General features: G+C 35.3%; 1 protein-coding gene across 2 annotated transcripts in view; it reads left to right on the top strand.

Moving 5' to 3' along the window:
• Positions 1–26,494, top strand: part of LETM1 (leucine zipper and EF-hand containing transmembrane protein 1) — a 31,029-nt gene extending 4,535 nt beyond the window's left edge. The window contains exons 2-14 of one of the 2 annotated variants that reach the window (XM_074904390.1): positions 62–119; positions 2,776–3,220; positions 7,685–7,828; positions 8,831–8,968; positions 11,937–12,140; positions 13,062–13,181; positions 13,777–13,908; positions 14,491–14,670; positions 15,313–15,465; positions 18,216–18,350; positions 18,921–19,108; positions 21,094–21,232; positions 22,617–26,494. In XM_074904390.1, the coding sequence (XP_074760491.1) occupies positions 62–119; positions 2,776–3,220; positions 7,685–7,828; positions 8,831–8,968; positions 11,937–12,140; positions 13,062–13,181; positions 13,777–13,908; positions 14,491–14,670; positions 15,313–15,465; positions 18,216–18,350; positions 18,921–19,108; positions 21,094–21,232; positions 22,617–22,766 (2,186 nt within the window). In that variant the 3' untranslated portion in view covers positions 22,767–26,494. Of the gene's footprint in view, positions 1–61; positions 120–2,775; positions 3,221–7,684; positions 7,829–8,830; positions 8,969–11,936; positions 12,141–13,061; positions 13,182–13,776; positions 13,909–14,490; positions 14,671–15,312; positions 15,466–18,215; positions 18,351–18,920; positions 19,109–21,075; positions 21,233–22,616 lie in introns of both variants that reach the window. The other variant, XM_074904389.1, reaches the window with a different exon arrangement.
• Positions 26,495–26,711: the final 217 nt, after the last annotated feature.

Here is a 26,711-nt window from a genome sequence, read left to right as displayed (position 1 = left end):
CTATATGGATAAATGTCTTCCTGAATTTCAGAATTAGTGTTAATTACTGGTATTTTTTTAGGTAACTTGGGAGATCGAGCATGTCTTAGCTGTACATCCTTGAGGCTGGCAAACAAAATGTGAGTAAATATGTACTTTTTTCCTAAGCTCAAAATTGTGCAAAACCATCAGTTAGTATACTGTCATAGAATGTAGGTTTAAATCCTCTAGGCAAAGTGTGAAAATATTAGCTTCAGTTTATGTTACTGACAGATTAAAGGAGGTCTGAGTATTACTCTCTTCACCTGCTTGGTTGTGTGTGGGAGAAAGAAAGTGAGATCATCTATTTTTTGCCCACTTCCTCCCTTTTAGTTTCACTTGAGATGTGAAAGCAATAAAGTATTAATCTTGTTCTTGAGTGATTCCAGGTGACTTCACGGGATATTATGGGCTTCTTGCATACTTTCTCTGTGGAATTCCATAGAATAAACATTCAGTCACAACTCGTTTGGAAAACATAGTAGACAGTTAGGAATGTAGATCATTTGAGTTGTATCTTTATTAAACCAAAGTAGTTTACTGTATGTTACAGTACAAATTTCACTTGGGTGAGACTCTCCAAGGAGATGTCCTCTTCTAATAACGTATCCAGCTGCTGTGTGCTCTTACAGCACTTAGTGAGTCGGATGTTGCTGGAATCCGTTTGCTGTTCCTGACTTGGCTCACAAGGCGTACTTGTGGATATGAGTTTCCTAACGCCTTTCCTTGGAATGTTAAAATACATATTCTCTAGTTTATTTACAGTCTAACTGCTCCGGAAAGAGTGACTATTCTTCCATATCCTAAGGTTCCATTTTAACATAAGCATGTGTCTCTAGATGTAACCCTCTAATACAAAACAAAGTAATTCCTTTCTTTTAGTCGTGTTAGTTCTATGTCACTTACTGTATTAGTTATGAGAGGGTTTTTTAATATATAAAGCATTTTCAAATCTCTGTTTACTTTTTAGTAGATTGTTATATGGGACCTCTCTTGAAAATTGGAAATTTTCAGTGTTAATTCTGTTATATGAGCAGCAGAATATTGGGACAGAAATTCTTGTTATTATTTTGAGAATATTTTTTTTTCACCAAAAGCTTCTGCTAATGTAATGTTGCTGCTTAAAATAAAACAAATTAGTGTCCACATGACCTAGATCCAAAAGCAAGGGATTCTAGTGATACAAGTACTGAGGACAGCTTGGGATAGAAGTTACGTGTCTGACATACTGCTAGTGAAGGTGTGATCAGAAGCACATTTCTTGGGAATTTTTTTTTTTCCCTGAAGAGTCAGAACCAGTTCTGTAGGCAGCGCTCCCTTCTCTGCATGCAGAAGGATGTAGATGTATGTAGGTGGAACTTGGTCTCTAGGCCTGGAGCTCTGCTTAGGATGGACTGATTTATGGCAAGCGTTTTAATTCGGTTTTGAATATGAGCTTTATTTTCTTAAAAGAACAGTATTTTTCATTAGTTTATATCTCTGCAAGTGTGTAGTTTTCTAGCTAATAAAAGAAATGTTTTGTGTAGCTGTGTGTGTGTTTCAGCAGTTGTCTGACCATTAAACCATAATTTTGGTTTAAGCTAGAAAATAATAATGTGTCTTTAAAAAGTAATAATTCAGTTTGGTTTTTTTTTTTGGTACAGAGCTCTATTTGAATAACATTAAATAGATAAAACCATTAAAGTAGTTTAAAATTCCTAGGATACATGTGATTTAATTTTAAAAAGTACTTCTGGCTGAAAATTGAGTGAGGCTAATGCTTTATGTGTTCAATAAACTTTCCTCCTTAAAGCATTACTCAGAACTGTAGATCCACTTGCATCTATTTTCTGTCCATTGACTGAATACAAATACACATTCTGGTTTTTGTTTTGGTAGTGCAAAGGCTTGGTGAAGAAGCATCCCAGTCACTTTTGTCTTGTAGCCAACTTTATGCTGGCATTTCAGTTTGAGGGACACCTGATGGAGCTCATTTATATAAAATATATTTTATCTACTATTTTAACTTTCTCATATCCTTTTATAGAAGTGTGTACAATCCCACTTGCATATAATGAGTAGTTCTTCTATGTGTATAATGAAACTTTGGGGTGTTTGAGCAATGTTTTCCTTATAACTTCAGTTTACATTTAATTAAAGAAAAGAAAAAAATTCTGAATAACGTAGAGGAGTGTTGGTTCTGTGTCTCCCAAGTCAGTATCATGATGGAATTTTGTGCAAAAGCGTCTGCTGAAAAAGGAAAACTAGAGATGGGAAAAGAGGGACTGTAATGAAATTGGATTTCTCTGATACTAATTTCTCTTCCTCTAACTCAGTGCCTAACCCAAGTCCACAACTTCTATTTTTTTCCTCAGGTGTTTTGTTCAAACAGGAGAAGTAATAGAAAGGGCTTTCCGACTTAGGATTTGTAGATTTATTTTTTTCAAATGTAGCTTTCTAAATGGAAAATACTTCTGGTTGCTACTCTTTATTTAACTGGAGTGAAATAAGCTACTTTTCAAAGCTGTTTAATGGAAAATTCCCTGCGGGTTTTTTCTTTGTCATGAGGTAAAGCCAAGCATTCTTTTCAGGTATAGACATCAATCTTGAGAGTCACAAGTTTGATTTTTTTTTTTTTCTTAAATATGTGGTAAATATTTATCAAATAATGCATTTTATAAATACATAAAATCATATAAGTATACAAATATATATTATATAAATACATAAATAGCTTATGATCTATTGCTAATTCTTGAATGCCGTTTTCTTTTGAAGGACTGTATGCTTTAGATATTGCACTAGTGTCCCTCCTGTTTACGCATACTCCAAAAAGGATCGCTACTGTTGTTGGACTAAAGGATCTGAACAAATACACTTCACTTCTGGCTCATGGACTCCACTAGCAACCATGGGTGTTTTAGGTCCCACGTATCTTCAGGTTAGATGGTGGCATTCTTCACGTCCCCTTCGAGATGACTCCATAGTTGAGAAGTCACTGAAGTCCTTAAAGGACAAAAACAAGAAGTTGGAAGAAGGAGGTCCTGTATATAGTCCAACAGAAGTGGAAGTTGTGAAAAAATCTATTGGACAGAGAATTGTGGATGAACTGAAGCACTATTACCATGGTTTTCGATTACTATGGATTGACACCAAAATAGCTGCAAGGATGCTCTGGCGAATACTTAATGGAAACACTTTGTCTCGTCGAGAACGGAGACAGGTACTGAGTAAATACCAATTTTGTTTGAGTATCCTTAGCAATTGCTCCATTTTATTTGAACTGAGTTAGTTCTTTCTGTTGTCTTCTGTTCTAGAATTAAAATTGCTAGGTATATTTCCCTCTTCCTCCCTATGTGGACACTAAACATTTTGGATATGACTCCAAAACATTTTAGTGTTGTTCCCCATAACTGAAGATAAATTTCATATTTTGTAGTTGGAGCAGCAGAGGATTCTTCTGTTTTGTCACGAGGACAGCAGTTTTGGTTTGTTCTGAAGTTCAAATCCATGTGCCACATGTGTGTACGTGGTCACTTTCTCTGCTTTTTCATTCCAGCCGGATAAATAGAAGAAAAACACTTCTAGTAAAGGTTGGATTTGTGCCAGTTCTGTTGTGTTGATTTTGTTTTTTTTTTTTAAACAGAAGAAAAGCTGCAGGCTGAAAAGCATGATTGATAGTCCCATATTAGTACTATCTCAGTTATAAATATATTTGTTTGATAACTTCAGTCCAAAGAAGATTAATTCAAGGGAAGTTTTTGCTTTATACTTTTGTTTTTCTTTATGGTGTGTAGCTTACATTTGTGAAACTGTAAAAATGCAACTGATAATTTTAAAGAAAAGGGAATAGAGGATGGAGATGAAATCTGGAGTGCAAAATGAGAGTGCTTTTAAATTAGGATAATGCATTCAGAAGTAATTTGTTTGTGGATGAAGTAAATATGCTCCTTCAAGTGGAATTAAAAGATACAGATATTTAAAAGCTTTTGATGTGAGCTTTTATATATGGAAAGACTGCAGAATAATAAGTTGTTTAAAACTGGCGTAGTTTAAAAAAATTTATTTTGAAAGAATGCGTTGGTATTCAACTTCAGTTCATTAGCAATATATCAAACATGCTGATTTAATAGTTCTGATTTTACTGTTTCTAAAGACAAGATATTTAAGCAGTTTATACAGATAAAATATTCAAGTCTCTCTTTTTTAAAAAATGGCATTTCAGCTGTTGCTGAAAAAAATGTGCTGGAAGAAATGTTGGAGAGTAAGTGTATGTAGTATGGCAGCAGGAGTGAATAGTGCTGCTTGTGATCATGGTCCAGTTCTCTGCAGTTTGTACACTGTACACACAGCTTGTTAGGTTCACATCTCTGCCTTCAAAAATTGTGTTAAATGATGAAAAATATGAATATTTGCTCATTGCTTTAATCATTTCCTGATACAATTAGGTACATAGTTGAACATATTCATGTGTAACTAAAAAACATCTTAATGCAGTATGCAAGTATTTTTCCTGTATATGTAAGGTTAGACAAATAAAATTGTTAAAGGCACATGTAGTAGTTTTGGTCAGCAATTACGTTTAGTATCTTTCTACAACAGATGATATTGGATGATATTTGGTCTCAGCATCTTCACTACTTCTTTGCCCTTTTCCTAATGCTGGTACAAGAGTACGTTTGGCAGCTGATCCAGCTGAGACATTGCTCAGCAATAAATATAACAGCCCGTGCTGACGCAAGAGAGGGGATTATGTAGTGCCAAGAAAGAGTAACTGAGGATAGGGGGGAATGAGGACGACAGGACTTCTTGAAGTAGCAGTTCTGGCTTGGGCTAGTTTATTGAGAGCTTTGGGAAACTTGGAAAAACCAAGTGAGACAAATTAATTCATGGTTTAAAACAGAATCAGAAATTCTCCAGAGGGCAAGATTGGAACCATTGGTTTTCCTGCCTGTTTTGTGTTCTCTGAGCCATACTTCTGAGAAATTACAAACAACAGGAAAATATGGATAGTGTGGAAATATTTCTGCTGAAAGATCAGGACTCTATTCTAGAAGGCATGAACCTTTAGAAATAGTATGTTCTTTGGACACACATGCGTTACTTCATCAATAGATGGATTTATTCATTTGATTGCTCTTTAGTTTCGTCATCTAGTGATGACAGAGATGTCTTTCTCATATTTACTTAGTGGTCTGGCATTTGGCTTTCCTGAATCCTTTTTTTTTTTTTGGTGCAGATGTGTGATTTCAGTATCCATTCCTTTATTTAAAATAAAATAGAAATTTATTGTGCAGGTATAAATTAGCGTTTACATTGAAATAGCCTGTCTCTTACCTAATGGAAGGGTGTGTGTCTGTATGCATGTAGAAGATGTAGAGAAAATAGTTTTAAGAACTATTTAATGTTATTTTCTCAATCTAGGTTTTGTGTTTTCTTTATATGGAAGTAGGGGATGTCCTGTCTCTTGAATGGAGTCATGGTAGGTTTGGAACCCAGGGTCAGTGGAAAGCAAACCAGCCTACAGCTGGACAAAACCCTTTACATGTGCTTTTTTTTTTTAAACCTTACTTTAAATTTGTTTCAGCATGGTTAACTTTTTATCAGTTCAGCCTTAAATTCTAGTATACTGACTGATTTAAAGAAGTCTTACAACTTTGATGCCAGATTAACTACAGTTTTGCAAAAATTACTCCTGAACTTTAAAAAAAAAAAATCAAATTACAGTACATACTGCTTTAGATGTATTAAAGTGCATATGAACTGACAGTCCTAGAGAAATTTTATCTTCATGCAGGCTGACAAATGAGTTATTTCTGCCTGCCCTTTCCTTCCTCTTTGGAGGCAATAATGGAAAGATATCCAAGCAATCTAACCACATTAACAAGCAATTGCAGCACGGCTAATGCTAGGGAGCTATTGCTTATGTAAACCAAAAGTCATTTCCGAAATTCTGCTTGTACAATTGCTGGTACATGAAAGTGAGATGGCAAACACTATGGAGCTTGTGGCAAGTGTATCAGCTTTGGGAACTCTTCAGCCCCGCAGAGGAGGGATAAGCGGGATACCTAAACTGCAGCAGCAGATATGGAGTAGTCACAAGTTTTTCATGCTGTGCTGCCAAATAATGCGTGTGTAATCATGCACCATTGTATTAGGTTCCTGTGCAAAGTTGTTTTCCTCGAGTTAGTGGAGGGTGCAGTTTTGTGATTTATGTAAACTGATTCAGGACAGTGCTGCTGCAGAAAAGGCCAGTCCTGCTTGGTGCTTAAATCAAGTTTTCCAACACCTCCCCCCGCCTGTTTGGTTTGTTATTGAGCCTTTTTTGCTCATCTATACGTGTATTCATGGGTTAGTTTTAGCTGAATCAGTGGCATACTTTCCCATTGTGACTGCTGGTGCATGTTCATGACTTTTTATACATTATCTCAGGTTAGCATTAGGTTAGCTTAATCCAGTTGTAAAACTGCTTCCTTAGATATGGATTCTGCCTTGTACAAATATTTGCATGTGCTGTCTAAAAATAGACCTTGGCTAGGAACTCTGTACTGCACTCCATAGAAATTCTTGAGGGTTTTTTTAGGGAAAATGTTCTTCTGATTTTTAAAATTTTCTTTCAAACTTTCTTACATCTTTTTGAACTCCCTGGTAGTCGTTTATCTTCTATTGTTGGAATGAATGGAAATATCTTTGAGTCTGTAAACAATGGACCAAAGCATACCTTCTGAGAAACTGAGTTTTTTATATACAAAGAAAAATGTCAAACTCTGGATTTGTGTAGTTTGTGCATTCCTCAAACAGTATTTAAGATTTTGGCTCATTTTATGCTAAGAAAATTATGGTTGAAGTTTTACTCATTTTATATTCTAGCAAAGCAGTCCTAGTGTACATCTGACCTTCAGTCCTGGTTTAGGAACTGACAGTATTCCCGGTAACTGGTTATTTGCTTTGTAAAATGAAGTAGAGTCAAGCAAGATCTGCACTCCCCAATATAAACCAAATTATTAAGCTTCCTACAAGTACTGAAGGATTTGATTGTAGACTGTACAGCCTAGTATATACATTTGTGGGTGTGCAGAAATCAGAAGGACTATTTATTTTATGCAGTTCAAAATTTGGTAACTGATGCATCGGCCTGCTTCAGAGGATTACTTTTCTAGAAAAGCAGTGATTTAAAAAAAGAGAATCTACCAAGCTGGGCTCATTACCCTGGATTTAAATGTACATTACAATTGTTATAAGGCAGAGGGGGAGGGATCTTCCATTTTATTCTTGATTACTTAGTCCATAGGAGCTCATGCATGTAAGAAGTGGTGGAGCACAAATAAAGATGAATAAAAGAAGTTAAGCAGCTTTAACGACAACAAATGACCACCTCCTGTTTTCAGGTGCTTTTAAGAGGTTTAAATGAGATACTTGTTGAATAATCCTATTGAGACACAGTGAGGCTTTTGAAATACTTTCTATAGTGTTGAAAACTGGTGAAACTCTGGCACTCTAGTATATAGCAACTTGAAGAAAAAGATACTAAAACCTGACTTTGTCACATCCTTTTCTGTGTTATTTTAAATTTCCTTTGTAGCAAATATATATATATATGTGAGCTTAAGTGATAATGTGGATGATCATAGCAAGTATTTTTTAAAGTAAATAAAAAATTTGCTTATCAATATTTTTTTCTTTCCAGTTTCTTCGAATATGTGCCGATCTTTTCCGCTTGGTCCCTTTCCTAGTTTTTCTTGTTGTCCCATTTATGGAATTTTTGCTTCCAGTAGCTCTTAAGTTGTTCCCTAATATGCTTCCCTCTACATTTGAGACAAAGTCTAAAAAGGTAAGCAGATCTGAACTTATAATCCAATAATATGCTTTGAAAAAATTAGAACTTTCCTTGGTAAAGAAAGAAATTGGAAAAAAGAATCAGATTTCTTTTTTTTTAGTATTAAGGGAATGCTTTTACTTTCTTTGTGTTGTTTTGATGATCTTACTGTTAACATATAATAATGAACCAGTGCCATCCTGGTTTCCTTTTTATATGTTGAGGTGCTTAGCTATGAGGGCTGCAAGCTTCTCTTGTCTTTTTTGCTATTCTCATCTCATTTGCATGACTTGTACAAAGCAAAAATTAAAGCAATGAAACTTTATTTTTCTAGTTTGTTAAAATAGGCACACTTTGTTTTAACATTTGTAGTTCTTACTCATGATGCAAGGTTTTTTGTATGTATACTTAATATTTAAAATAGCTTCTTATGCATTGTTTTGTTTAAAGCTTTTAGTTAAATTTTCTTGGAATTGTTTAGAGCTTTATAAAGACACAACAAAAAGCCCCCCAAGTTTTCACTTTTAGAGCACAAAAGATTTACATGAGGTGAGCTCCCAGTCAGTTACAGATATAATCAATCACGACTGTATACTTGGATCTAAGTAACCATTAATTTCCAGTTCCGTGATAAATTCCTCTTTGTTTGGATGAGATGTAGTGTAAAGGTTTCTGTGCTGGATACAGGAGTTAGGCATTACCCAAACCAGCTGGTTTCGTGGTGGTGTTTGTTTTTGTTTTTTTTTTTGTTACTAATTCAGGGGGTGCATGTTAGTTTTGGCAGGTGAGGCCACTTCACTGTTGCCATTGCATCTCATGCTTCATGGAGCTTTGAGACCATCAACCTATTTTTCAGTGTGATTCAGGGATCTTTGGTAAGAGTGAATGTCTCTTGCGATGTGCGTGTTACAGCATAAGTTCAGAAGTACTCCACATAACTTGACTGAGGGCAGCAGTGGTGTTTAGCATGCATATTCCTGGAAAGAACTTTTAAAACCAAATGTGTTTTTTTAACAGGAGGAAAGATTGAAGAAAGAATTGAGAGTAAAGCTTGAATTGGCTAAATTCCTTCAAGACACAATTGAGGAGATGGCCTTAAAAAATAAAGCAGCCAAAGGAAATGTTACAAAAGATTTTTCAACATTCTTTCAAAAGGTAAAAAATAAAAAAAGAAAATTTTCTCTTTCAACCGAAAAAATAGCTTATTTTGTTTGGTTTATGGTAATGATCAGATACCTTTTCTGTTAGATTTGAAGAAGCAGGATGTAATAGTTTTTTTAGGATAAATTTATTTTTTGTGAGTAATACTTAAGTGTGCTGAAGTTTTAATGTTCTTAGCTTTGGTATTCTAGCTGGTACTTTCACTCATATTCTAGAAGCAGTATATTTCTGCTCATTCACTTCTTGTTCTCTGATTTTGTTAATAAGTTAATTCTAACAAATTATGTGTTCAGCGATTATTCATGTAGTTTTCAAACTCTTTCTTTTGAACATCAGGTATAAAAAATGGGTGAAAAGAGTTCTGTCCTAATTGACTAACATGGGGGAAAAGTAAAATTTTTTTTGTCAAATTTAATCCTGCTTATAAAAACAGTTTTTAAATGCACAGTTGGTATACTGGTGAAATCCTTTTGGATGCTGACTAGAATGTGGTATAATCTGGGGCTTTGGGAGTTCTGTGTTTGGTGCAAAATTTTTCTATTCACAAACAATTGCTGACATAGAGACTAAGTGTCAAATATCTGCCTCCTATGTTGATGGCCTTTAGGTTTGAGGGTGTTTCCTTTCACCAAGTTCTAGGTAAAGCTGTAAGATATTCCCTGGAGGGATGGAAAATATCTTCTTAAATCTTCTCAGGATAGGATTTATCTCAGGCTGCTCACATTTGTGATTTCTTTTAATTGTGGGACTGTTGAATAAGAGATTGAGCTATCAGCCAGCCCCAGGTGCTTTGTTGAAAGTAAGCATGTAGTACACTCCTTTGGTGAGAGTATGTATTTGCACAGAAAAAGGCTCATAATCCTGGGGATTTCAGACCTGGGCTCTACAAGTCCTGTCAGCTAGTTTGACTGTTTTCTGCTTGTCAGAGCTGAGAATAAAGTTTTAAAGGGTGGGGTAATAAGATCATGTTGATAGTGCTGCATAGGTTACCTCAGATAATGAGACTGGCAAGTTTTGCCAGTTGGTATCTGCTTGCAAAGTCCGTGTACTTTGAAGCTTATATGCAATCATCTGTTTCTGTTCTTTTTCATCTGCAGAATATTTTCAATGGTTAGTTACAGCAGTTAGTAGCGGAAGCACTATTGCTGCAGACTCTGGGAGCATGCCACTGCTATGCTTCATGCTTGGAACATTTAATTTTCTTCTGAAAGAACTGCTGCTGAGAATTTACAATTGGCAGTTAATTTCTGTGGAAACAAATGACGTATCACTCCACATTTGCTGGAGGAAGTCCCAAGTTCTTTTGATGACTAAAAAGTTTCAAGCCCGACATTTCTTATGTGTGGGTGTGCTTTTTACAGCTATATATTTCTCATTTGTGCCATGGAGACACTGTACTAGATAATAAATAACAGAGGAAGAAGCAGCTTAAATATTTCCCACCTTTTTGCTGTTCTTTTATAGCTGCTTCTGCAGTGAAGTGTGATTCGGCAAGAACCATTGATGATAGGCTTAAGATGTTTGCTGCAAAATTACAGAGTTTATCTGTGTCGCTTTGTAGTTAGTGATGTACTAGAAAGTTTCAGCTTGTACTCAAGAAACATATGTTTGGCTCTGCCAAAATTCAACTTGAAACAAGGAAGAAAATACTTTCTGGATTGTTTAAAGTTCTGGTTTGTCTCCTGTAATGAAGGAGGTGGTGAAGTGGAACAGTAAGGCCTTTGAACTTTATTTCTCTGGGTTATGTTGCAAAGAAACCAAGTATCCTGGAGGTTAATGGGCTCAAGACCATCTTGTATTCCAAATTTTTATCTTTTCCTCTATGCAGTAACTGTTCACTAAAAGGTTTGAGTTGACAAGTAAAACAGGTAGGCATAATAAATCAGGCTGTATAGGTAATGTTAGGTTTTCAGACTGTACTTGATGTCACTTTGTTTCCTTTACAAGGCTTAAAAACATGTAGAGGGGTTAGGAAAAGTGTTTTTTGGATATCTATGTACTTACTGTTTAGACTGAAGGTGTCAAGTGACTGAGAGTACTTCATTGTTAAATTCTGTAGGGTTTGGATTCAGTAATATCACTAATAAGCCCTTGATGATACACTTAAAATAGAAAAATCAACATTTATACAGGTGATGTTTTACTATGACCTGATGAGACTGAGTGATTTTTTTTCTACTTTGAACTGCTAATTCTGCTTCCAGTATTTGGATTTAATTACTATAAAGTGCCATTTGGCAACACATAACTTAAAAGCTTAGCTTTGCATTTGTAAAAGCAGTTACATAAAACCTTCCATCAAGGAGCATGCAGAGTCCTTTCCCAAATAGTGGTTTATACTTTGTAATAGCTTCAAGTTTAAGTGCATTTGCATTGAGATGCCACAGAACAGCTAGGAACTGGAAGCAAAACATCATTGTGACAAATGTAGTTGTAGAAAGCATGTAGGTAGGTAAATGTCCAAATCTGTGTTTCATAGTGACACCACTGTTGTAAGATTTTTGTTACTGGACATACTTCTCACTTTATCTTCACAGGGTGATGCTTTTGATGTGATTTTATGTTTAGTAAGTGTGGTACCAGAAAGAATACTTGCCAGTGTGACTTCTGTAGCGACTATTTATTTGCTCTGTTGTTTGGTTTTTTTGAGGTGTCTCATGGCAGTGCCAACTCAGATGCATCTGTACACTAATGAGCAGGTCTAAGTTCCAGTTTTGTTAGTTTCCAACAACATTGCATAATATACTTAAGATTAAACTATCAACACCATCAATTCACTTGCCTTTTATAGTGAATAACTTGTTTTTTATTAAATTTCTTTCATATCTTCCTTTTGGCCTAGTTCCTATCCCAGAATTGATGCAAAGTACTTGATAAATCAGAAGAATATTTTTCTTCAGAATAATGCCCCACCATAACATTTGCCTTGCAAAGCTTTATGTGTGTTTGTTTTTTCTTACAGATAAGGGAAACTGGTGAAAGACCTAGTAATGAGGAGATCTTAAGGTTCTCTAAACTGTTTGAAGATGAGTTGACTCTGGACAATCTAACCAGACCTCAGTTGGTGGCACTTTGTAAATTATTGGAACTTCAGTCAATTGGGACAAATAACTTTCTCCGCTTCCAGCTGACTATGAGGTTGAGAAGCATAAAAGCAGATGACAAAGTGAGTCATTCTAAATATACACAGGTTAATAATTCTGACATGTAAGAGTAATGAGTCTGTGTGGATATATATGCGTCTTTCCAGGCATCTTCCTATTTTGTTTAAATTTTTAAAATTATTTTGTTTAAATTTTTAAAATTATTTTGTTTAAATTTTTAAAATTATTTTGTTTAAATTTTTAAAATTATTTTGTTTACAATTTTTAAAATTATTTTGTTTACAATTTTTAAAATTATTTTGTTTACAATTTTTAAAATTATTTTGTTTACAATTTTTAAAATTATTTTGTTTACAATTTTTAAAATTATTTTGTTTACAATTTTTAAAATTATTTTGTTTACAATTTTTAAAATTATTTTGTTTACAATTTTTAAAATTATTTTGTTTACAATTTTTAAAATTATTTTGTTTACAATTTTTTAAATTATTTTGTTTACAATTTTTTAAATTATTTTGTTTACAATTTTTTAAATTATTTTGTTTACAATTTTTTAAATTATTTTGTTTACAATTTTTTAAATTATTTTGTTTACAATTTTTTAAATTATTTTTAAGCTAACTTAGAAGAGGCTTGAAGAGCTTAGAATCAGAAATGTCCTTATTTGTAAAGAAAAGCTGACCTTTTTTCATCTACCGTTAATTGCAATGAAAGTAATTATGTTGCAAAGAAAAGCATTTCTATGAAACTGTAATTTGTAAGGGAGGCGATAGAAATATTAATTTAGAGAGAGATTGACATTGCCATTATGAAACTGTTCAGACTACAGTATGATGTTCACTGTTTAAAAAGCAAAGTCTGTTTTGTGTTATCACAGCAGCCTCTAGTGGCTGTTGTAAAAATAAGGACTTTGGGTATGCATTGATGATGCTTCTTCAGTTTTGAGCTGTTGCATATTAAAGTTTATTTTGTGCTTTGTGCAGCTGATCGCTGAAGAAGGAGTTGATAGCCTGACTGTTAAAGAACTGCAGGCAGCTTGTCGTGCCAGAGGTATGAGAGCTCTTGGTGTGACAGAAGAGCGTCTCAAGGAACAGCTTAAACAGGTATGTTTTTGCAAGACTGAATACACAAACCTAACTTCAGTTGCTAGCTCTGATTTTTGTATGATTCTGATAAGTCATTTTGCTTCTGTTCTCATTAAAGGCTTGGCTAAAGCAGTCTTCTTAACAAGCTTTTTAAAATATGTAGTAGCAGTGGGTTTCCTGCTTTTGACTGAGCATGATGTTCTGATGATGCAAATAGATACTTAGACTTAAACATATCCAGAATATGTTTGTGATTTTGGCAGTTCGTCTTGTTAATTATATGTATTACTCTGAAAAGAACTTTTCTGCAAGTAGGTCAGTTTATCTTTTGATGTTGCCTAGTTTAGAGGAAGGTGCATGTGAAACACACTTTTGCAAATACCCATTCAATTACTTCTTGAAATACTTCTTCAAACAAAGTACTACTTCATATATTTCAGTGCAACTGCTGTAATTCTTAGCTGCTTATAGCTTGTAGTTCCTATGCTACAATATTGACTGATAAGTAGTGGTAAAAAAATTAATATGTACTTTTCTGTTTATGCTTGACTTGATCTGTAAAAAGAAAAAAATCCAAAAGTTGAAAATTTGTTTTATGTATTGCATTTTATAGTGGTTAGATCTGCACCTGAACCAGGAAATCCCTACTTCATTGCTTATTTTATCCAGAGCCATGTACCTTCCAGATACCCTTTCTCCAGCTGATCAACTCAAAACAACACTTCAGACACTACCAGAGAGTGTTGTAAGTATTGATATCCATAGTCTGTAACCAGCTTTCAGTTTCACTGAAAATCAGTTCAGAGAAGTAGATGTTCTTCATGGTTCCTTTCTTTCCTTGAAAAGCTAAACCAGGGATAGGTTTATTTAAGTGACCTTCAAACACAGAAGTTGGCTAATATGTGGAGGTGTCTGAGAATAAAGCAAATAAAAAGGCAATATTTCATTGTATGATGGTAGACAGTAATAGCATAAGAAGACTTGGAAAACACTTTTTACTTATATAAACAATCTATGCTCTGGGCAATATAAAAACATTAATACATGATAATGTTGATGTTGTAGAGAGAGAAATAATATGAGTAGATTATCGGTGGTCTTGAGAGAAAGAGCATGAAGAAAGTATGACTTCAGGGTGCAAAGTTCTCACTTTCAAAAAAAAGACTATCATCTCTTTCTGAGAAATGCAAAAATAGGGGTTTAACTATATTAATTAGCATACCTGTACTACCTACCTCAATAAGGATATATAAACTTCTTACATTATGTGGACATACATATGCACGCACATATGTAGACCTTAATAGACTTCTTACGTTATTTTTAGGCCAAAGAGGCTCAAGTCAAAGTGGCTGAAGTTGAAGGTGAAAAAGTAGATAACAAAGCACGACTGGAAGCAACACTTCAGGAAGAGGAAGCCATCAGAAAAGAAAATGAAGAAAAAGAGATGGAAAGATTGTCTGAAGCTGCAGAGAAAGCCAAAGAAACCCTTCAAGTTGCAGCCACGGTAAATTCTGCTCTCAACTACTGAGAAATAAATGTCAGTGATATAAAAATTAGCATGTTATGGGTTACTGCCTCTGCTCTGAGTGTTGCCTGTAAGAAACTGACTTTAAATCCACACGTGGAAGATGTGGGAGAATATTAAAATAGACTGCAACACAGAAGGGTTCAAGTGTGAAACAAAAAAGATGGTCTCAGTCTTACATATCTTTGATTTCTTTTTCCTCTTAATTAGAGCAATAAGAGAAGCCTTTTATTCCTCTAGCAAAGGTGGTGGTTTTAATTGGTTTTTGATTTTCCCAACCCTGTACTTTAAATGTTCTTATCTTTGGCTCTTTCTATTTGTCATTAACCTGATAATGTCACTGTATAGTACTTGACTATAAAAGCTGCTGATCAAAAGCTGCTGACATGCTTTACTGGTGAATTAAGCCACAGGAGCTCATGGGCATAGTTCATTAAGTGCAAGTGGGCTTTTTATGTGAAACCACTCATTATGTTGCAGTGTTTTAACATTATCTTCTCATAAAAATGTCTGTGTCAACTTTGACTTCTCAAAATAGAAACAGTTGCCATTCTTTACTAATGCTAATACAGATAATGTTATCTTTGTTCTAATTAAAACTTTATCGGTCTTCAAATCTAGGAGGTGGAATCAACAGTAGATCTTGAAGCAGCTGCTCTGCAAGTTAAAAAAAGTCAGGCGGCTATGGATACTGAACAAGAACTGGCAAGGGCAGATATCGCTGTTCACTCAGAGACACTGAAAGATACAGCACCAGTATTGGAAGGCATTAAGGTAATCTGCATAACTGTACATTTTTATAATTCTTAATGTAAAGATTCAAAATGTTCATGTAAGGGTGGTAAGTTGCCTGGCTGTCCTTCAGTTTTAACCCTCTCACCACATTCTGTAAACTAAAACCAGCTAATTAGTAGATTGCACATTCTTAAGCACCAATGAAGAAATCGAAATCAACACAAAACATCTGTGAGTATCACCTTCAGCTATCTGTGTTACTGAAACTAATATGCCTATTTTTGAGTAGGCATTTGCACTGGCTGTAGTCATAATGGATCTGTGTTAGTTAATCTGTGTATAACTAACACATGGGGAGGGAGAAGGCACAAGTAGGTAAAGATGAGTGTTCCCTTCTTTTGAGGGGTGTAGCGGAGACCAAAGGCTTAAGTAAGGAACTGGCTTTGGACTAGATTGTACTAGATTTGTATTGACTTCCTCTTCTAAACTGATATGGGCAGTTTATGTACTATAAAAACTTTGTAGCATCTTTCACTATTTCTCCAGTATGTTGTTGAATGTAATTTATACCACCGTTAAAGTAATAGGTTAATTTCTAGGATTAGCATGCTTTGTTACAGTCAGAGTGTGCTGGTTTTAATCATTTGCTAGCTGGCTGGCCTGTAGCTTCTAGATTCTCTTCCTTGCCCTTATTGAAGATAGGAGTGATATCTGCTTTTTTCCAGTCCTCGAGAATCTTCCCTGATGACCATGTCCTTCCAAAGATAATGGAGAGTGGCCTCTCAATGATATCACCTCAGCACTTGTGGTTGTATCCCATTAAGTCTCATGGACTGTGTGTGTTCAGTTTGTTTGTGTTCTCTAACCTGATCCTCCTCCATTCATGGGAGATCTTCCTTACTCCAGACTTCCCCCTTGGTCTCAAAGACCTGGGATTCCTGAAGGTCAGTCTTATCAGTAAAGACTGAGGAAGACATTGACCACCTCTGCCTTTTCCATGTCCTTTTCCAGCAGATTCCTTGTCCCATTCAGCAGCAGACCCACATTTTCTCTTGTCCTTTTGCTCCTGGTGTACTTGTAGAAGCCCTTCTTGCTGCCCTTCACACCCTTTACCAGATTTAACTCCAGGTGGGCTTTGGCTATCCTGAACACATCCATGTCTGCTGAGACAGTGTCTCTGTATTCCTCCTGGGTCACCTGTCCCTGCTTTCATCTCTCGTGTGCTGCTTTTTCATGTGTCAGTTGTACCTTGAGGGGTTTTTTGTAGTTGAGCACTTTATTCCTGAAATTTGATGTCAGGATTTTTCTCAGTCCCAGTGTTACTTTGCAGAATAACAACAATAATTTAAAATGGCTGTTTTAAGTAGAAAAAATTTTCCTGGACAGCATCATTATCTACCTGCCATTATTATAACATTGTTTACTTTAGAATGCTGCCAAGAAGGTTTTAGTGGTAATAACAAAATGGAACTAATCCACGTTGAAATCATGCATTGTTGTGTGATGAGCTACCTGACTCGGCTGACTGCGTAGCTGGGTGCATGGTAGTGCAGCCGTGAGGAATGCTGTGGGAGGGAGGCAGGCAAGGCTGGGGTGATCTCCTTTGGCAACACCAAGGATGTGTGATGTTGCAGCTAGCCTACAGGGCCACATGTGGCGCAGCATTTGCATTGTGGCCTGCCATGCCACCAGCACCGCTAGAATGTATGACACCGTGCCACAGGCTGCTTCTTCAACAGCCCTAACTGATAGGAGAAAACAGGTTGTAAAAATAACGTGACATTTCTTAACTGAGGTTACAGTCTGGCCTGTCCACTAAAGATGCTTCCAAAGATTTTAAACACCATGGAAAACATTCTTGCCCCTTAGAGGAGAAATGTAAGACTGCCAGTTTCTTGAAGAAGACTGATTTTATTTGATGCAGAAGAATTTATTTTCAAACTGAGTTGCTTTTTTTTTTTTTTCCCCCAAGGTGAACTATAGATACTGTATTAAAATCAGAAGTGAGGTTGATACCTATGTTTTAACAGTACTCTGAAACTCTTTCAGAGTCGGTGAAGGGGCTCGATGCCTAGTTGGTGAACTGCTCTGTAGTCGTTTCTTGGAAGTATATCATCGTTCTGCTCTGTGTTTCTGGCAGCCTTGTTTGCAGCACATGTCTTTCTCTACTATACTTACGTGGCTGTTCAGAGTTTAGCCATTAAAAATAAAAGCTGGTGTCTGGGTAAGATTAATATACTAACTGTAGCTAGTATTAAGGGATTTCAGAATTTTTAGTGAACCATCTTGAAGTCTTTAAGTATTCAGTTGGAAGTTAGATTTTTAGGCTCAGCTTTTCAAGAGACAGGTAAACTTCACAAACTGTGGATGTTCGTCTTCATTCTCATCAAGGTTGTTGAAGATAACTTTGCTCCAGCTCAACTTCCTGAAATTTGCTCTGCATTTTTATCTTTCCTGTACATAGTGTTTCTCAGTTGTTTGGATTTTTCACCCAGGAAAGAAGGAAGTAAAACATTATTCAATGAGACAATTAAGTACAGAATTTCAAATAGCCAAAATCTGTATAATGAATCATCTTAGCTTTACTAGTGGACTTAAAAAATACGTACCATAGCAGACTAATTAATTGCCTTAGCATTTCAGATCTTTGCATTAGACTCAAAATGGCTATGACAATTATTAACTCTGAACGTGGAAAAATAATAACTGTCTTGTCTGGTAAAAGACACAAAATTGTTGAGGAAAATCACAAATGTGTCTTACTAATTTGTATATATTTTCTGTTACAGGGCGAGGAAATCACTAAGGAGGAGATTGACATGCTGAGTGATGCTTGCACCAAGCTGCAGGAACAGAAAAAATCACTAACAAAGGAGAAGGAGGAGCTCGAGGAGTTGAAGGGTGATATCCAGGAGTATAGTGAGGTGAAGAATGGGGCATGGAAGTTCTTTTTTTATTTCTGTTCATGTTTCATTTTAGCAGATGTTCCACAAATTTAAATATTATCTTGCTTGCATGTCTGTTAGCCTGTAGTTGGTAGTTGGGTGAATCAACTTTGTATGGGACAATGCAGAGCCTCATTTGTGTAACGTGTCTATAAAGCCTAGTTAAAATCATTGGAGTAGTTCCCACCAGATGTGAATCCTGATCCTGGTCTTATTCCCAGGGTGACTAGACTAACAGGTGTTAACTGCTCCATGCTGCAGTTCATTCTTACCAAGCATAGATGTCAGTGTTGCAAATACTTCCAAGTTGAGTCAAATGAATCTTACCAATGTTATGAAAGATGTCGAAAATCACATTTAAGGGGTGCATGAAAAAGGCAGAAGTGTTAATATTTATTGTTCTATATTCCAGTTTGCCTTTTTAAGTTTATACATTTGAATTTTGTTTGCTAATGCTCCTGTCTTGAAATGCTAGTTGAAATCAGTACTGTCTGTTGTTGAGCATTCACACCGACAAAAGCTTTTCTCTCTCTTGACCTTTTCTTTTAGGATTTGCAAGAGATAAAAGAGCTCTCTAAAACCGGCCAGGAAGAGTCAGTGGAAGAGTCAAAGGCAAGCAAGCGGTTGACCAAGAGGGTGAACCGAATGATTGGTCGGATAGACAAAATTATTAATGAATTGGAGACAAATCAAAAGGCAGTGGATATAAAGCTGGATGGTGGTGATAGTCCTGCTGGGTAAGTGACTTGAGAGCACTGAATGTGTCTCTAACTGTTCATCATCAGTCTTGTTTTGTCTGATGTGTGATTAGAAAAGATTTAGCAAATAAATTGTTGTTTAGCATGTTAAGATAATTTATTTTTAAAATTGTCAGAATTGTCTGTAGACTTTCTCCTTCTAAGGTGTGTTAAATATGGTTGAAATGAGGAAGGAGAAAAGCCTATATAATTTCCCACATGCTGAGGAGTCCTGGTAGGGTTCTGAAAGTCAAAGCAGTATCTTACCATCTTATTCAAGCCTGTAGCACTAACGATGGTGCAGGTGAAATTGTGGCCTTTACTCATGCTCCTCACGCAGTAGGTTCACCCTGTGTCATCGATTGAAAAGGTGTGCAACAGCATGGTAAGCATATTCGTGCTTGTTCTTTAGTACTGAAGGTGTCAGTGAGGAAAAAAATTGCAATAACGTCTATTCTGTCTCTGGAGAGAAATGGTCTAATGGAAGTAAGGAGATAATTTTACCTGGTCCCTTGCAGAAAATTTGCTTTTTTTCAACTGTAAGACAATTGCAGATTTTTTTAAAAAAAAAGATCTTCCGTGATAGTTTCCTTGCAAATTAATTTATCAATGCTTCTCCAGCTCTTAATGTTGCTGGAGAGTCTTTCAGGCAATTGTATGTTGAACTGCCATATGTTGCATATTACAGGCACTGAAATACCTAAAAACTGTGGCTGTAATTCTCACAGTTTCTGGTTATGAATGCTGTATTAATGTAGTTTATGATTGCACCATTTTGTGTGATTCATTAAGAGAACTTCCCAGCTCCCATAGAGCATAACCTAAACAGAAATAAAGATTCTGCTTTTGTTGCTTCTGAACTTCGTTTTTCCAGCCCCCAGGGCAAACAGTCATTTGTTTCAAATTTTGTGTAATAAGATTAAGGTGGCCATACAAATGGTGCTATAGAGAATTGTTGATCAAAGCCATCCGGATTTCTAAATTAAAAATACAATATAGAATCTGCTTGTACTGAATGTAATTATGCTTTATGCAATGGATGGTTTTGTGGATAATTTTGTGGGTGATTACGTATGGCTGAAAGTTACTAGTTTAAATATTGCTTAATTGTCAAAGGCTTGTTTTTTAACTTTCAAGTTGGTGCATCAAGAGTTATAGAAATAACACAAGTCCAGGACATGTAGTGGCAGCTTGAGAAATGCTCCTTGAATAAAAGTCAGTCTGCCCAGAGGTTAGGGCCAGATGTGGAGCTGGGACTACACTGGTAAAGCCCTTCTGTTTAGTATTTGTTGGATTCACTGTCTCCTGCATTTCAGCTTGACCTGTGCTGGAAGATGGTTCTTCAAACTAACAAAACTACATAGGCAAGCAGAGGCTTTAGGCTGCAAAAGACAGACAACTTCAGCTTTGAGATCAGTAAGCAGACAGTGGAAACATCTGAAATCTGCTAGTCACAATGCCAAGTTTAGTCCTTACTTCTACAAAGCCTCTTCCTTGATATCTGCAGTGAAGCCTGTTTTAACAAAACAGCTAAATTGCTAAAGCAATTAGTTCCCAGCTTTTGTTTTCCTGTGACTTTTATTAATTTTGTGTAGGCCAGCCTCTCTAAATCTGAAAGGATGACAGGTGCATGGCACTGCATCTTTGGCAAATTGGGCCGGGGGGCCAAGGGCATTAGATACACAGTTTGGGAAGCACAAAAACTGTGTTAAAATTTATTTCAAATGCTACTGGATACCTGTATTCGTGAAATAAAGCACATGAAAACCAAAAGCTTGATAATCAATGGTAAGATATTAATTTGAAATCTGCTTGCTGATCAACAACTCATTTCTGCTTTTTGCATTCTGTTCAGGATTATAAATAAATAGTTTTTAATGCTTTTACAAATGACCTGCAATGTAGTGACTTTCAGTACTATATTTTGTCAACTGTACTCCTTTGGAGTAACTGCTTGCCATGCACAGATTGTGCTTCCTCTTCAGGGAGAATCTCATCAGTATTGCTGAGCTAATTAATGCAATGAAACAAATTCAGAAGATTCCAGAGGAGAAGCTAACTAGGATTGCAGAGGCACTAGATGAAAACAAGGATGGCAAAATTGATATAGATAATGTTGTTAAGGTAAGTCTATAGACTACTTAAAGAAAATAAGGCTAGGCATCCTTCAAATGTTAGACCTGTTTCAGGTTAAATTCATATTTCTGTCTTTTGCAAGAGTCTTTACTTGAAGCCAGTGAGGTTTTTGATAATGTGTTGCAAATAGATCTTATAATACATATTAGCATCTTCAAAATTTGTATGGTGTTTTTGTCAGAGGGGGGGAAAAAGTCTTTATCCTGTGTCTGTTACTCATGTTGACTTTTAGAGTTGTAGGTTTTCCTGTATGCCTATGTCAAGTTTTGTAAAATATGGTAATTTTGTTGTGCTGCTTATGAATGGGAGGGAGGATGGGAAGGAGCGTTAGAACAACTACTTTAGAAATATTATTATTAGCCAAAGTCTTGACATAATGTGTATAGATACACTTTATGTTAACACAAGATAATGGCTTCTCTTGTCTACTTGTATACATTAGATATTTAACTGAGACCTGTATTTCCTGTGCTTGAAAGACATCAGACCATCAGTTGTCCCTTAGGTCCATTGTAAATGACCTATGTTCTTGGCCCAGTTTGGCCTGTTTTCTCATTTTGCAGAACATTCTCAGGTTTTCCCTGCATTGCTCCTTGATTTTCTTATTTCTTTTTTACTTGGTAAATTTAGAGATGTCCTGAAACTTACTTCCTTGCAAGTAATTTTCCTACTTAGTACAGAAATAGCACTTAAACTATGGCTGAAAATACGGTATCAGCCTTTTGAAACACATTTTTCCTCTCTACTGATGTTGTCCCAGTGGTGATTACCTTCCCTGTTGCTCTAAACAGACATTGTACATTTAGCAACACAGGTAAAATGTACCTCTGAATTCTGCATATAATGCAGAATAATTCTAGAAACTTGAGGAGCTATGCCAAGAATACATTTGTACAAAAAGCTATATAAAGGAATTTGGAATCACCTGCTAAAATATTTTTTTATTTTGTTTTCTGAAAGGCTTCCTCCCCTCTATTTAGAAGTTTTTGTAAATTTGTGCCTATTTAGTACAGTAGGTCTTTTTGATAAAATTAAGCCTATAAATTAAGTATTGTCTTAAATACCATTTCAGCAAGTACCGAATCTGAGCTTTCCATTGGAACAGATAATAAATGGGTGTGTTTTACTTATGTTTTAAAATGTGAATCTTTGTTCTGAGGTCAAAAGTTGTAGATCATAAGTTTTAGCTTTTTTTTAATACTCTGGATATGTTTGAGGCACTGATTGTGCTTTGAATTTGTGTTTCGTATAAGAAAAAATGCTGTTTTTCTTAAACGTGAGAACTTTTTTTTTTTGTCTTAACAAAATTTATTATATGAAAGTGCCTGAATCGTGTAAAAAGTAAATGCTGTCTCAATTTCATTTTATGTAGGTAGTAGAACTGATTGACAAAGAAGATGTTGATATTGGCACCAGTCAGGTTGCTGAGATTATGGCACTGCTTCAAAAAGAAGAAAAACTGGAAGAAAAAGAGAAAGCAAAGGAAAAGCATGATAAAGAAGCTGTGGAAGTAAAGAATTAAGCTTCAGAATCTGAAGCTAATTCTAACTGTAACCAAAACCTTGTATATCTCTCTGTGTCTAATAGCTACATATTACTTGAGCTTTGTGATTATGGGAAGTGTTTTGAGCTGATTCTAGTAATAAATCGTAGATATGTTTTCTGACAATATGGAATGAAATTTCCGTTCATCAGAGAAGTAATTTACTCTCATTCCATACAGATGAAAACAAAATATGCTTCTTTAGCAGTGCTTCTGCCCACAAAATCATGTATTTGCACTCATTGTTGTGGTACAGTGATCCATTAAACCTGCAAGTTTGCTGTATAAATTAAGTGTATCTATCATGGAAAAATGTTTCTCATTTATTTTCTTTCATCATTATGTGAGGCCCAGCCTTGCTCTGCCTCTACCTTTTAGCTTCTTCAGAATTTAATACAAATTTTCCCTTCTGTCACAATATTACACATTTTGTAACCTGTTAGTGAAGATTCTGTGGCTTCTGTAGTAGCTCCTTAAATTGAGTTTTATTTAACCTAAGTATCACTAAGCTGTTGCCTCACTGACAGAGAATGTGGCATTCTAATTACTTTTATGAATTCATTATTTTTTTTTTTTCTTTTGAAGGGAGAATCAGGTTTATTTTTCCCTAGAATGGAAACTTGCCATGAAGTTTGCTTCTTATGGGTGCCTTAAATTTCTTAAGACTAGGGAGTAGATGATGTTGCTTCTACTCAAAATTCCATGAATTACTAAAGCATTGGAATCACAGGAGCCTTTAAAACAGTTTCAGAACACAATCTGTCACACAGTAAAGTGAGTTAAAGTGTTCGTCTAAATAGCAAAATGAAAATAACTGTAAGGGGAGTGATCTTTTTGCATATATTTTTTACAAATGCAATTATTTTTGCATGTTTGTTTCATCTGGTAATTATTTACACCATAACTAGTTCTCTTACCTCTCAATTTTCATCTCAGGTATAAAATCACTAACCAGGTATAGTCAAAGTACATAAATACTTTCATCTCGTAGCCTTGCTTACTGTGCAGTCAGCAAGTCATGTCTGGTATTGCCAGTGCTTTGATTACATCAGTGGCTTTCTAATTAATTGCTTATAGTTGCTGTCTTTAACTGTGTAATTAAATACTGACAGTAGGCCAAGGTTTACTCATTAGCGTCTGTCCTCAATAGTAATTTTTTTAAGTTTAAAAATTAAAATGCCAACACTGGGATGTTCCATAATTCCTGGTAGCCTGAATTTTCCACTCTTTTCCACTCTTAAAATCTGTTATGAAATACACAGTGTGACTTGAACCAGCAGGGTTGTGGTTTGTTTTTCTATTTTAATTTTATTTTGCACCTAGTATTCTAAAATACATGAACGTTCTTGATCTTATGTACACTATAGGGAGCACATCTTACAGTGGTGCTGTACACAGTGATAGAGGTGGGCAGTTAGTACTTAATGCTTTTAGTCATAGTTGCATATTTTTTGTAGAAAATGTTGACTCCCAAGCATATTTCAACATAATTCCATGTTCAGTATTTATCTAGATTGACTAAATTATTTGTAAAAACTTATTTGAAGTTAGTGGAACAAAAGAAGTTTTGACAATCTCATGGCTTGCATGATGGACCATTGTATTTAGTTGTTTCCAAAGCAAGATGTACAGTAAGATGTACAGTACAATTCTAGAAAAAGGGTCAGTGTGTAATTCAAGTATTGAGTTCATATTCTGTACAGTTTGCAAAGAAAGCTGCTTACAGTAAGATCCTCCTGAGAATTACGGTAATTGTATCTGAAGTGTAAAATTGCTATGACAAAGCTGAAATTTGAAATCAGTATGATCTTTGTAGTTAATATGTCCCTAAACAAAGGGGCTGTTCTCTTCCTTGTAGATTGAAATTAACTTGGAGATTTCAGCATGAAAGTCAGTTTGTAGATTTTGAAGACAGGACTTCACTAGGTCCTTCTTTAGTCCAAAACTTATCTTGGATGAGAATGCAACAGCGAAACTAATTTTAAAAAAAAACTATTTAAAAACTTGTTTTACATTATGTAATTTACAATTAGAATTAATGGGCTTTGAAGTATGATAATGTTTTACAATTGCATTTCTTCAGATTGAAAGGAGTGTCTTATTTGACATTCCTGAAACATGATAAAGATACTCTAAAATTGTCTGCCACCTTCCATGGAATATGAAAACTTGAATGCATGTGATTTTTAAAATGGAAGTAGCAGAAAAAGCTTATTTTCAAAGATTAAAGTTTTACAGAGCTTTAACTGTCCTTACAGTAAATTATCTGATTGTACTATTGGGGAGTTTAAGACACTTTGCTGTTCTTTTTCTGTGTTTACTGTTCACTTAAATTTTCTGTCGATTAAATAAGGGAGCCAAAAAAAGCTAATTTTTTTAAATGAAGAATGTCCTGATTAAAATAATCAATAGATTTATTGAACATTTTTAGCTCTTGGATTTGTTTAAAATTTGGCATATTGTGAAATTTTAACAGATTCCATAAAATACATTTAAATGGCAATCACAAATGTCAGTTTTTCCCCTGTCATGTAAAGCGTTTCAAGGACGTACACATCAACCATAGCAAAGCATTTTAATGGGTAATATCTTCCTTCTGATGTTGAAAGTAAGCAAACCCAGGAAGCTGGACTTGAACAACACATGTTCTGCAAGGTTAAAAAGATAAGGAAGCCCTCGGTGATTCACATTTACTCATGTTTGAGCCTTCCTGAGCAGATCTGTCCAGGCACTACAGACAACTCCAGCACCTCGGTGACTTGCAGACTAGCTTCAGATAACATGCTTTGTTGTCTTCCATGTTGACCAAAAAAACCCAGAAGCTGCAGTACTTTCAGAGAAAGGATGACTTTCAAGTGTACAGTCAGACTTATTCCTGAATGAATATTTAATCGGGAAATGTAAAATATTTGTTTAAATAATTAAAGGATGTGTGAGATCTTGGTAACCTTGTGACTTACACAGGCAAAGCCTTTAAGCTCAGAGTTAGGTAATCAGTGAGACCGTTACGGTTGTTTCAGATTCAAATAAGATCAGGTTTTGATTATAAACTATTCAGAGGAAAAAGTGTAAAACATATAAAAAGTCTTTTAAAAAAAACAGTTTAGCAGTAGGGTTGAGAAGTAAAGCAGGATGTCATTTTTCCCCTTCTAAACAAGCAGGTTAAAAGAGCTATTTTATTGAAAAATTTGTTTCCATTTCACATTAGCTCAAAAGATGGTTTTTACTGAGGTTTTCATCACTGACTGCATGCTGTGAGAATAAATCTGCTTGCAAGTTTTATGTACCAGAATGCTGATTTAAGAGGTAGTTTGTCAGCAGGACTGCATGCAGGTAGAGAATATTCTCTTGACAGGATGACACCTTACACTTATGTAGGCTTTGTCTGGGAGAAAAAGTAACATCTTTTATACAACTCCAAAATAATTCTTGTAACTTTATATCTATGTACCTTGCTAATAATTTAAACTTTAGCTACTTCAGCATGTATTTAAATATTTTTAAATTGTTTATATCAAATTATTGGGTATATTTCATTAAGAGGAATCCCATATTCTGGTTTTTGTATGTATTCCAAGTTCTGCTTTTCGGTTGAAGAATTTCAGCCCGTGTTGTTATAAATTTAAGTCTAAAAATATTTGTCTGTGCTCTGAGCATACTGGTCCTGTGTTTGCCATAATGCCATATAAAGTTTTAAGTTAATTGGAGCTTGTGTCCTTCGTTTAGTTAAAATAAATGTATCATTTTGAAATCTAATATCTCCCATTATTTTTCTGTTGCTTTTGATTATTTAGTGTTAATTTGTCACTGTTCAGATGAGATGCCAGTCACAGAGCTGGACACTGATAGGCTGAGTATTGTAACTGAACAGGAGCCAGCAGTGTACTCAGGTGGCCAAGAAGGCCCATGGCATCCTGGCTTGTA

Source organism: Athene noctua, chromosome 4 (genome assembly GCF_965140245.1).
Source record: "Athene noctua chromosome 4, bAthNoc1.hap1.1, whole genome shotgun sequence".
Classification (NCBI taxonomy): domain Eukaryota; kingdom Metazoa; phylum Chordata; class Aves; order Strigiformes; family Strigidae; genus Athene; species Athene noctua.
Note: the sequence above shows the minus strand (reverse complement) of the source record. Positions and strands in the feature narration are given on the sequence as shown.